Here is a 13,289-nt window from a genome sequence, read left to right on the forward strand (position 1 = left end):
AAAGCAGAAATATTCAGCACAGAATGTGCTGAAAATGCTTTTCACAAGGGTTACATTTTACTTAAGTGAATTTTATCACAAAGTTTAAAAGCAAAAGTGAATTTAAACATTGGAAGCAAAAATTCAACATTTTTATATCTTTTGACAACCTTGTAGACATTTAAGTGTTTTTCAAACTAATATAAAAACTTAAATATGACTTAGAAAAATGTATATGGTTTTAGAATTTTGATAATTTAGTTAATTACTCTGAGCTAATTGATTCATGTGCTGTGATGCAAAAATTGACACCAATAACAAAGAACTACTCATATATCAGAAATTACTAAATTAATTGAATAGGAACCCTAATAACATAAAATATTTACCAAACAGAAAATGCAAACCCTCATTTTAGCTTAAGCCATCATCCCTTTATTTCTAATCCCACTCAGGCCTTCTCTTAAAAAGAAAACAATATTTTTTCAACAACGTCCCTAATTGTTTTCAATCACTGAAAACCACATTAAAAGGTTGTAACTCCAGCAACTGAGACAAAGTTAAGTAACAAATGGTTGCCTCTCAACATCCAACAATGCAAGGATCTCATGGACTTCTTTGTTATTAAGGCTGAGACCATCTGAACTTCCTTTGTCACTTCCCTCTCTTCTGGCATCCCACCTGGATAACCTCCTCTCAAGTTCCCCCTCGCCCTAGCCTTGAACTCATTTCTCTCCTATCTCCCCTGATGCCCTCTCAGAGCTCATCTTGTCCGTGAGATTGATCTCATGCTCTCTTGACCCTCTTCCCACTAAACTGATGATCCGACCTCCCTTACTGGTTCCAGTGTTGGCTGATATTCCGTCTTCAGATACTATCCTTCTCTTCAAATTTGCCATCACCTTCCCTCTCTTAAAAAAAATCCTTGGCTCCACCGACAATGCAAACTACCATCCCATCTCCAACCTCCTTTTCCTCTCCAAAGCCCTTGAGCATGTTGTTGGCCTCTAAAATCCATTCCCATCTCTCCCAGAACTTAATGTTTGACTCTGTCCAATCAGGCTTCTGCCGCTGCCAGAGTACTGAAACGGTTCTTACGAAAGTCACAAATGAGATCCTATGTGACTGAAACAAAGGTAAACTTTCCCTCCTGGGCCTTCTCAACCTGTTTGCAACCTTTGACACAGTTGACCACACAATTCTCTTCTGACATCCCTCCATCATCATCCAGCTGGGTAGGACATCATGCACCTAGTTCCGCTCTTATCTATCTAAATGTAGCCAGAGTATCCTGCAATGATTTGTCTTTCTGCTTCTGCACTGTTACCTCTGGTGTCCCCAAAGGATCTATCCTTGATTCCTCCTATTTAACATTTACATGATGCCCCTGAGTGATTTGAAAAACATTCTAAAAAAGTGTCAGTTTACACACGTATGCTGACAACATCCAGCTGTAGCTCACTACCATCTCTCAACTCCTCCACTGTTTGTCAATTATCAGATTGCTTGTCCAACACGAACTGGATGAGCAGAAATTTTCTCCAATTAGATATTGGGAAGACAAAAACATTGTCTTCTGTCCACAGTGATAAACTCTGTTCCCTGGCCACTGATTCCATCTCTCTTCCTGGAAAATGTCTGAGGCTGAACTAGACTGTTTGCAAACTTGTATCATATCTGACCCCAAGATGAGCTTCCAACCACATAATTGTGCCAAAGACTGCCTATTTCCATCTCTGTAACGTTGTCTGACTCTGCCCCTGCCTCAACTCATCTGCTGCTGAAACCCTCATTCATGCCTCCATTACCTCTAGACTTGACTATTTCAATAGGGTCAGCCTCCCATATTATGCCCACTGTAAGCTTGAGGTCATCCAATTATCCTTACTCGTACTAAGTCCTGTTTGGCCTGCGATCGCTGACCTGGTTTAGCAATGACTAAATTCTAACCTTGTTCTGAAATCCCTCCATGACCTCACCCCCATTTTGATAGTTTCATCCAGCCCCATAAAGTTCTGAGATAAAGGTGCTCATCCAAGTCTGGACTCTTGAGCATCCACAATTTTATTTGCTCCACCATTGGTGGCTGTGCCTTCAGCTGCCAAGGCCTTAAGCTCTGGAATTCCCTCCCTAAGCCTCTCTTTCTTTAAGACACTCCTTAAAACCCACCGCTTTGGCCAAGCTTTTGGTTATCTGCCATAATATCGCCTTAAGTGACTTGGTGTCAAATTTTGCTTTATACACTTCTGTGCAGCAACTTTGGATGTTTTATACATTAATGGTGGAATATAAATATAAGCCGTTGCTGCTGTTTTGTGGCCAGTCCCTGAAGTGCTCAACAATTTCTGCACACCAAATATGATTTTGTGTCAAAAGAGGTGTTAAATTATAGAAACAACTCAAAGAAATAAATTCGATAGTAGATTGTTTTTGTTGAAAAGATGACAATATTTTCAGCATATGAAAGTTGGGAAAATGGATGTTGGTTTATAACTTACAACATCATAGATGAATTTAGTTGTCTTGGCACATTCAGGCTCTGAAGGCCACAGGCTCTTTTACTCACCTGCTAGCAACCCTTTGGTTCTGTCAAGCTTTATATATTATTGGTTTTTGACAGACTGAGAGGTTGGCTTTTAGGCCTGTTTTTACAGCTAGTCAAACAGCAACTTCTTTTTTGCAAGTTGTGTCCACTGCCAAAATGAAGCTGCGGCAACAACAGGCATGAAGTACTTTTACTTTCCTCCCTCTTGAAAAAATTAAAAGTAAGTTGAAATAATAAGAACGGAATGCAGTAAGAAAATGGTAATGAGAAGAAAGCAATGGGAAAATGGGGGAATAGTATTTAGAGTTCGTAACATCTTAGTTGAAGTGTTCATTTTACATGTTTAAATAAATTTGGAACTAATTTAAGTAATAAAGTAATACAACAAAATTTATTCCTGTATACAGTGTATGAGCTGAAATTTCCCAGCCCAGTGAGATTGCTAGTTTCTCGATTCGCTAGCAGGTTAAAGGGTTAAGGGTTCAGTTCCCCACAGGGAGATCATATTCTTTCCATGCAACTCAGCTGGATTACATTTAAAACAAGTAAGGACAACGTGACATGCATAAAAAGAACATCCATTAAGTGCAGGTAGCTCCTCAGAAACCCTTTAAAACAAACAGGCAAATTATAGAACTTAGACTTTTAAATCGAATGCGGTTGGTACCTGTTAAGCATTGAAACCATCATGAAGGAAAGATTAAACAAAATTTTTTTTGGAATTTTTCACTTCTTATTTCAGTGTTTACTGATGTTATATCACTGCCAAACCAATGTCTGAGAAATAATGGCTATTTCTGGAATGCTGCATCAAAAGGTAAAGAGGAGTGAACTGCGCTGTACCTAGCAGTTTCTTACTGTCAAGCTTCTGTCTGTTGAGTGGGTTTGTGCCATAAAGTAATGCATGCTGCTCCGAATGGACAACCTGTAGTTCTTCCAACGATGCTTTCCTTCCTCTGATACACTACAAAAATAAAAACATATTAAAGATATGAGAACAATAAGTACAACTGTAAACAACACAAATCAACAAAATTTCTTCTAACAGTTATGTTACACTTATGATGTTTAAAAGATTATGTTGTAGGACTGCATCTTTAGGATTATAATATAATATTTTGGGAATGTATCTTTAAATGCAAGGTAAAGGAAGGGGCTCATGTGACTTGTTCTGAAGTCCACCTGACAGTAAGCCTGGGTGATTTGGTTGTTAGGGATCATAAAGGAAGGCTTAGATTGTTTTGCTGAGAATAGGGTGCAAGATATTTATGCTTGGGGGACAATAATCACAATCTCTGAGTGTGCCATGACTAGACCCCGAGTCTCCCAAAATCATTGAAAGGTGGTACAGATATCGATTTGTAAACAATGGTGTTGTAGCCTATCCATTTAGTTTTAAGATGGAATAAAATTGGGATCAAAGATAATGAATCAGCACTTCTACTTAGATACAAAGCGGATGTGTTTTCTGTTGGCATGTGGAAATGGTTAGATTAGGTTACAGGCTTCCCTATAAACATATGGATATTACAGACAGACAGCAGCTTGCAATTTTTGTCTGGTGTGGTCTGCAGCCATCCGAGAAGTAGACAGCAAGAGATAGAAGCAGCCAGGTTTGCACCTGATTCAGAGATTTGCTCACTCTATCATTCGCCAAGCAGTACGTGGGTGAAAGCTCATGCTCAGATCAGCCATGATCTTACTGAATGGCAGAGCAGGTTCAAGGGGCTGAGTGGCCTACACCTAATTTGTATGTTTGTATGAAGATCGAGTTCATGAGGATTTAATGGAGACTGGAAGATTCGCTTAGCTTGGGGCTAGAGGGAAGGAATCTACAGTGTAACCCGACAGTGAAAGTCAATTCTGGGGTTAGACATTACCCAGCTAGGAAATTAAAAATTAAGCAAATTATTGGGAGCTAAGAATAATTACAGAATTGTTCCTGGAGGATGAAGTGTCCACTTAAGGGACAGTGTAAATTATAACCGTAGTGGGAAATTTTTGGTCGTTCTAAAACTTTTCTCTTTCCTGCAGTTTAAAGTATAAGTTGCCTACAAAAAGAAAATGGTGTTCTGTCAATTGTGGTTTTTAGTCATTTGTGACAGTAAAAGTTTTAAAATGTGAAATCTTGACGTATCACTCTTTCAGCTGTTAACTAACTTCCAATTATCGGTCTTTACAGAGATCGTAACAGTTATTACATGAATGTTTTCATTGATATCTTTTAACCCCTGTCACCTATTCCATGTAACTGCTAAAAAAACCGCTAAGCTCATCTACAGGTGGAGGAGCTAAAAAGTGTTTGACAAGAGTGAAGATAATAAAAGTTTGATATGATATACAAAGAACAACAGGCAACTATAGTGAATTGCAAAGCTATCATTTGATTAAGTGATTTTAATGCTATCATATTAGTAAGCTAATCAAGCTATGCTTTTACGCTGTCAAGATTGGTCCCATATATCCACAGTGTCATGTCCAAGGACAGTATATCAGATGTGGAGGATCACATCAGAGTCCCTTATCACCAGTACGGTGCATACACACCACCCTGAGCAGTGTTGTCATACAAATGCTCAGAACGCTCATACCAAGTATCTCTCACTGAAGTGTTAACCAGTTTGTTTTAAATGGACTAACACCACCACTGAAAGTAGATTGTGGAATTTACAATAAATGTGCTAAGGATTTGTATGATAGACAGTAATGTCAATTTATAGTGGTGATAAAAGAAAAGAAAGCTTTTTTGCATACACTTAAGGTTGAAAATGGCAGTAGCACAGGAACTAAGGGTATTCACTATCACCTTGTGACTTAGCCAAAGAACTCCTATATCACAACTTACTTCCCCTAGCAATCATTATTGGGTAGCAGATGACACATTGTGCATTATTGCTGAATGATATTAAGGTAAAAATAGGCTAGTGCACATGCTTTTAATTATATTTTAGATATAAAATATATTGCCGTTCTGTTAACAATATTCCCCAAAGTGAAAGATACAGTTCCAAACAGTTAAACAAAATATGCTAGAAATGTGTAATTGGAAGCAATAATACTTGACATATTTATGGGAAAGTTAATAAATGTGTTACAGAACAGAAACATATTAAGTGCGTCATTTCTGAAAAAGCTCATAGTTGGTATTAATAAGCTCTTTATATTTTTTAAAATAACATGGATCTTCTACTTCCCAAAGAAATAAAAATCACAAATTCAGGTTCTGCTTTGGAATGCATTTTTAAGCTTTTGAAATAGACAAGTGTCACTGCAGGAATTCAAAACTGGAAATATATATAATATTTTTAAAAAAATATATTGTTTTGCACAGATCAAAAAACATCTTTCATCTGTTTTGGTGACATTTTAATTTTGTCATTCACAATCCTGCTGCCCCCTGCTGTCACGATATTCTCTGCTGGCTATGAAACAAACCTTACTGTTACCAGAGGTGCAAACAGCAGGGGGCATATGCAGTTCTGCTTAAATGTACAGAATGGAATCTATTTAGGACATAATACTTAATTGGGTGCAAGACTTAGTACATAAGAATCTTCAGTAACAAATATCACAACATGTGGCAAAGGACTTAACTCTTAAAACACAACCATTCTCCTAGTTACATAAAATTGCACAACGTGCATTAATCCAGTTCCACTGTCTCATTTAGACAAAATAGATTCTCAATATATATCCCAAAGAAATTCACTGCTTGTTGTTATGCTTACTTAAATTGGTTATAACATGACATATACTGAAGTAGCTTGCAGTCAACTTTATAGTTAGTTGAAGTCTTCTGATCAGCATAAGAGAAAAGCTGTTCAGCATTCTGTTCAAAGTATTTGGAATTCCACCTTAATATTCAATCTCTGTAATGTATACCCAAGCCGTCCAGTTACCTTAGCAGGGTTTCCAACATTTCTAATGTGCATCATTTGACACAGGAATGACTGCAGCAGTTTAATCCCAATAAATTAAAATGTAGTTACTCAAAAAATATTATGTTTGGATAAGGGATTCTAGCAAATTGGCTGATTTATATATACAAATTTCAAAAATTTTCATGCCACAGCTCATGTACTTATTCAGCAAATCAATCAAAACAAAAGCAGAAAAAGTTGAGCCAATAATTATATTTTGGAACACAATACTGAGAGTTCTGAAAACATATAGCAATGCTGGTGAAATTTCTTTGTAATTAACCTTACGTAGAGGGACACGAAAATAGGGTGAAAAAGAAACACTCAGATCAGAGGTCTGCTACAACCGGAGTTACTGTAACAGAGGTGATCTGGCAATCTCGAATTCGGTGTGCACTTGACTCAAATATCCAGTAGCCAAAGTTAAGCTAGATATAGTCACTTGTGGTATGCATCTGTCTGCTATGTTACAAATTGCAATGTTATCTCCCCATGTCCAAAATATCTGAGGAAGGATATACAACCTCATGCCTGAACACATCGTCAATCCCTGCTAATTTGAAACCAATTCTGCTGTATGGTACCTTAAACTAAACTTTATGGAAATAAATCTTTTTTTTTTTTTACACAGACCAACTTGGTTGGCATACTGAAATTATTAGAATGAAGTTTTATACTTTACATTCCCTGCATTACAATTAATTTCTAGCTATGTTCTTCCAATATCCTTATAAAAAAGAAAAACACAGAGAAATCATCCACCTGCAAAAATAGCTTTATTAATTCTTCGGTCAAAAGGTCTGTAGCTAATGACTTTAAAAAGAAAGCCTCACCAATCACAACATAAAAGCCAGACATCTGATTCTGGGTGTATGGCCTGCAGTCTGAACAGCAACTCAACATTTTAAACTTTCAGCGATACAGCATCATCTTAGCAGAACAATTCATTATGCATTAAATGGTACAGAAGTCCCATCCCTAGTGTTTGACTCCTTCTGAGCAATGCCACAGGAGATCTGTTTGTAAGGAAACATTAACCACACCAAGCTGTACTGAAACTGCTGTTCCAATTTGTGGAAGGCCCAGGTTATTCAACAGATTGGGAGCTAGACTTGTAAAACAGGAAACTAATATGTCTACCAGATTTTAATTTTAGTATGTGGGGCAAGTTTCATCAGAAGCTTTCATTGAAACCATGAGCCTGGGGTAAACCCATTATCAGACTAGTTATACCTTCAGTGTAAAGGGAAGAATACTTCTTTCACGTCACAGGTTCATCACATTAGTGCTACATACTTTGGTGCTGTTTGTACAGAAATATGGTCTGCTTTTATTGAAAGCTGTTTCTATTAAAATATTCATTTTAAACATTTTGGATCTTTTCTGATTTTCTGTTTCAAATACTAAACTGAATCTTCTGTCAGAATTCCAACAACATCCCGATTTTCCCAGGCAAGTTTTTCATTAAGTTGCTTTGAATTTTATTTTGATCTTACATATTAATATATTCCTCCTCCTATCCAGGTTTTAATCAATGCACAACCCTCACCCACTGTTAATATCAACTGCACACCTGCTTTGCCCCTGCTAAAGCTGACAGTCCCCTGCTGTTTCAAGCTATTATCACTCCATTTGAGATCCTTTCCAGCCGGTTGCTCCTCTAGTGTTTTTTGCCATACTAAAAGGATAACCGGCTGGAAATCTTTGTTTCCTTACTAAATAATTTTTGTGGCCTGTTGAGCTGGGTCCTTCACTCTGCTCCTGCCACTTCTGCATTCTTGTATGTGGGTTGAACCCCCTACCCACTGTACAACATCTGCCTATGCAGGGCCTCTGACTTATAATGGCGTTAGGCATGTTATAGCCAGTTGCTGGATGGCCCTTTCCATTACCCCAATTCTTTGCAGAAAATGATTTTCACTGTGCTTCTGGTTTGTCACCGCAACAGCCCTTGGTCCCAGTCAGGTGGTTTTCACAGTCACTCTGCCTTCTGTCCATCTGCAACTAATTGGTTTTCCCCTCTGTCAGCAAAAGCTTTTTTTTCTCTAACTTTTAAACATTTTTATTTTCCCGAGTATCCTACAACCTCTACTTGCTCAGCCTTAACTGCTGCCTCCTGGGAGATGGGGCCTCCATGATTCTCTCCTGCATTCTCCCAAACGTTTTTCCACAATTAACTTTCGTACTATTTGAACTTCTCAATTCATAACATATTTATTTATTTAATTGCCTGTAGCAAATAGTTTTAAATTTTTAAGTAATCAATAAAAATTTGAAAAATCCATACTTCTTAAAAGGTTCCAATTTATCCAAAGTTGCTACCGCTGAATTATCAATACTGAAGCATGGGTAGTGTGCTGAACTTCACCGTTACTTTAGTGTCAGTCTGCTCTGCTGATACTTTACTTTTTAAGCTTTGAGCTTCCTGCATAGTATCTCTCCAAATAATTTTGGAAGGCAAGAGGAAGAATTTCAGGTTTATATTGAGCGTTCTGTTTCGGAGAAAGGCTGTATGAGTGCATGCATTCATGGTCGAGTGAAAAAAATAATCACAGTATTCTGGTCACACATCTGTTGTACTGTGTTCTATTAATTTACAAGCTGAGAAATAAAAACAAAACAAGCTCAAGAGACAGAGAGAGAGGAAGGGAGGGGAGTAGAATAGGTGAGGAGGGGAAACAGTCTGAGAAAGGAAGCCCTGATCTCCAGCACCCTCCCCAGGAGCCGGGGTGGTGGTGTCACGGGTGTGGTGCTCTTGCAGGAAGGAGTGGATAGAAGTGTGAAGTAACTGACAGTGGAATAAGGGCAGGTGATGATATAAGGATTCAGAAGATATTTCAAAAGCAGAGGATAGGGATAGTGATGGGAGTAAGGGGCTGGTAGGAAGGGGAGGGGCTAGTGTGAAGGTGAAGGGGTAGGGGTAGACAGTGGTGAGAACGTGACTGGGGTAGAGGATGGAAATGGCTCTGCTGAGGGCTATTTTTCAGACCTAAAGGCAGCCTCCACCATTGATAGTTCCGTTCCCTGCTGTACCATCCTTTCCTTTCAGATGGGGGAGGTGGAAGTGTGGCAGCAAGAAAACAGAGAAGTAAAAGAAAGTTGGGGAGAGAAGCAGAAGACGAGAGAAAAAAAAATTCAAGAGGTGAGAGAGGGGAATAGTAAAATGATGACAACAGAGGCAAGTAGGAGAGCTGCCGTATTCCCTGACTTAGTTGGTACAATGCCACAAGAGATCAACGAGTAATTAAGAAAATATTAATCCATTTGAAAATGCAATAATTATATCTTTTATATCTTTTCTTCTCCCCTTTAAATGTGCCAGATATCAAATAAAATATATCCATGTAGGTTGAATTAGTTTTTTTTAGATTCACCAAATATTATTCCAAATAGTTTACATGGGGGCGGGTGGGGAGAGATTGGGAAGACAAATGTAGATGTCATAAACTTTGTGATACTATCTATGAGGTATAGTGAAGAATACATTACTGGCATTGCCACAGTTCCCTCAGTCCCCCTTTCGGATACATCAACAGGTAGCAATATATTAACTCAAAGTAATATTTCTTTTATACTAAATTAGATCTCACAATATTAAAAAAAGTTTGTCCAATTAGTAGTAAATTATTTGCCCTAGTCAGGAGTTACACCTGTTCAAAGTACACATCGCTAATAGCCTCATATTACTGGATGAAGGAAGACTGGTGCAGAATACAGTGAGGTAAGCAGGCTAGTACGATAATTTCTAAAATAATTAAATTCCTTGCAAAAATACAGTACACGCTACACAGACAGATATATAAAGTATGTTCTCACTGCTGACCAACGTATCAATATATCCAACAGTGGGTGTAACTCGATCAGCACATCTCTATATATGTGTGAGCCATATAGGTTTTCATATAATTTAATACATGACACATGGAAATAATATATTCCAAATCTTATCAAACATTGTGTTTCTATTTACACTTCTTCCATATGGGATTACTGTTCAGTACAGTCATGTACCAGCATAATCTCTTTTGTAGGTAAAAGTTCAGATGGATTGGTGCCAGTGTCATGCTGAGCTTCAGGTCTTTCAAATCACAATATAAATATGTTTGTACTTAGTGATATGCTTCAGTTTTAAACCAAGTGATAGTCTCACCTGATGTATATCATTGGTCTTACTAAAGACGCCAACATTTTATTTACAGAATACTGTTTTATAAACAGGTTCAACTGAAATACTTTGGGAGTCAAGATTCAGCTTTTTATTTTGGGTTTGAGGATATATAAATAGCATTGTCAACATGACAAGCCTTTTAAATATAAAAAGATTACACAAAGTTTATCATGAAAAAATAATTTAATAATGCCATACCGGTACAAAAATGGGTTGCTAGTCAACCCGAAGAATCTTATTTTTAGCAAAAAGAATGGTTAGGGCAAATACATTAGATAATAAATACATTGAAGAAGTAGCCCCAGGTAGATTTTACCACATTCAGGAACAAAGTTATAGGGTGGCAGCTGGGAAAATCCTGAGAGCCTCCCTCTCAGCTATGAATGGTGTCTGGTGAAACATGACCAGTGAGAAGGAATAAAGAGATCCTTTCTACAAAAGAAAATAAAATTTAAGACTTTGAAAACTCAAAGATTATTTAAATCTTTGCAAATGGAAAGAACATGTACACACATTGCGCCTGTTTCAGCTAAACAAAATAAATGACAGCCATTCACTGACTCATTCCACAGGGCAATTCCTTGACTAATCAGGGTCAAGCTGCCTGGTTTAAATTTCAAACAATGCTTGGCAATTAACTGTTAGCCACCATCAGTGGTGCATTCTCCATGGCAATGCCACTTGCCAACCAATCAGCACTCTCTTTACATGCAGTATGAATTGTTGTTCTCCCCTCATATTGGTATTCTTGCGAGTGTCCTGACAAGTGCAAGATGAAAAGCTTAGATATGTCTCTTTTTTTTCAGCAATATTTAAATCTGCATAGGTGAATATCCAAATCAATGAAAATTTCTGTAAATGAATTTTATAAATTAAAAAAAATGTTTAGCAATGCTTTTCAAGACACTTACTCTTGAAGTGTCTACTTCCCATCTCAGATGATACATTTTACTGTGTTTACAGTCTATTTGGCAGTCACTACTTGCTACTTGTAAACTAGTAGAGTGGGTTGCCTTTTAAATAAACGGCTTGAGAAATGGCCTGCTTAATAAATGAAAAATGCAAATAATCCATAATTACTTTCAATGTCATGTTGCAATAAATGATACTAAGTCAACAAGCAAAACAATGTGCTATATGGGGAAACTGAAGTCTTTTTTCTGCTCACTGATTTTAACAAACAAGGGAAAAGATAATAACAAAAAAACTGCGGATGCTGGAAATCCAAAACAAAAACAGAATTACCTGGAAAAACTCAGCAGGTCTGGCAGCATCGGTGGAGAAGAAAAGAGTTGACGTTTCGAGTCCTCATGACCCTTCGACAGAACTTGAGTTCGAGTCCAAGAAAGAGTTGAAATATAAGCTGGTTTAAGGTATGTGGCGGGGGGGGGGGGGTGGGCGGCGGAGAGAGAAAGAGAGAGAGAGAGAGAGAGAGAAAAGTGGAGGGGGGGGTGTGGTGGGGGGTGGAGCCCCTCCACCCCCCCCTCCACCTCTCTCTCTCCGCCCCCCCCCAGACACCTTAAACCAGCTTATATTTCAACTCTTTCTTGGACTCGAACTCAAGTTCTGTCGAAGGGTCATGAGGACTCGAAACGTCAACTCTTTTCTTCTCCGCCGATGCTGCCAGACCTGCTGAGTTTTTCCAGGTAATTCTGTTTTTGTAAGGGAAAAGATAATAATCAGTGCAGCCATGCTGGACAGTTCAACCCAATCTGGATAAATGACCTACAGAGAGTGTCCTGCTGTATAGATCAATTGTGCAAAAAGGAAATTGTTACTTTTCACTGTTAGCTACCCAAAAACATATCTTGACTTTGAGAATGGTCTGCACATAGAAACTCATCTATTTCAGCACCAAACACTTCTTTAAAATGTAACTATCGTACTAGTTTCTTTGTGTTAAGGAAAGACCACCATTTGTAATGAACAATGAAAAATATAATGAATAAAAGAAAATACAGCCCAAAATTGCACAGCAACATGTTAAAATTCAATATCTAGAATGCAGAAAAGAGGGAAAGACAAACTGGAAAAAAAAACTCAGATTGAGAGCAGTGAATTATCACTACTTTCATCCATCTAAGCTTTAAAAAAATGAAGTAATTTATGGAACATTACATCTACCGTAAGTTTTATCCATCATACTTGCAAGTTTATCCTGCATATATGCAAATTAATTTCTGCATCACTTTTATATTTGACTGTCTTGGGTCGGCAATGTACTAAGTGGGTTGATAAACCTCCAATGTGGCTAGCTTCATTTGAAAAATCAAATGTCATTTGAAAAGTCAAATGAATGAAAGAGTGAGCCTTTCACAGCCTCATGTCCCAAAGTGCTTTACAGCAGTTTGGCGTGTAGTCATTATTACAATGCAAAAAAGACGGCATTAAATTTGCACACAGCAAAGTCCCACAAACAGAAATGAGATAATGGGAAGATAATCTGTTCTGAAATCCGTTAACATTGGGTTGAACGCCCTATTTTGCTTCAAAAGGTGTCACGGGATCTTTTACATCCACCTGAGAAGACATTAACGTCTCATCTGAAAGGCGACACCTCACCGACAGTGCAGCACTCCCTCAGTACAGCACTGACTCATTAACCAAGATTATTTAAAATCCTTGGAGTGGGACATGGGCCCACAACATTCTGACTTAAAGGCCATCGTGCTACCAC

The 13,289-nt window shown here is 37.9% G+C and overlaps 1 protein-coding gene across 13 annotated transcripts in view; it reads right to left on the reverse strand.

Moving 5' to 3' along the window:
- Positions 1-13,289, reverse strand: part of hdac4 (histone deacetylase 4) — a 454,869-nt gene that overhangs the window by 47,347 nt on the left and 394,233 nt on the right. For 10 of the 13 annotated variants that reach the window (XM_041201589.1, XM_041201588.1, XM_041201586.1 and 7 more), the window contains one exon: positions 3,368-3,488. In XM_041201589.1, the coding sequence (XP_041057523.1) occupies positions 3,368-3,488 (121 nt within the window). The remainder of the gene's footprint in view (positions 1-3,367; positions 3,489-13,289) is intronic. The other 3 variants (XM_041201590.1, XM_041201587.1, XM_041201585.1) reach the window with 1 other exon arrangement.

Source organism: Carcharodon carcharias, chromosome 12 (assembly GCF_017639515.1).
Source record: "Carcharodon carcharias isolate sCarCar2 chromosome 12, sCarCar2.pri, whole genome shotgun sequence".
Classification (NCBI taxonomy): domain Eukaryota; kingdom Metazoa; phylum Chordata; class Chondrichthyes; order Lamniformes; family Lamnidae; genus Carcharodon; species Carcharodon carcharias.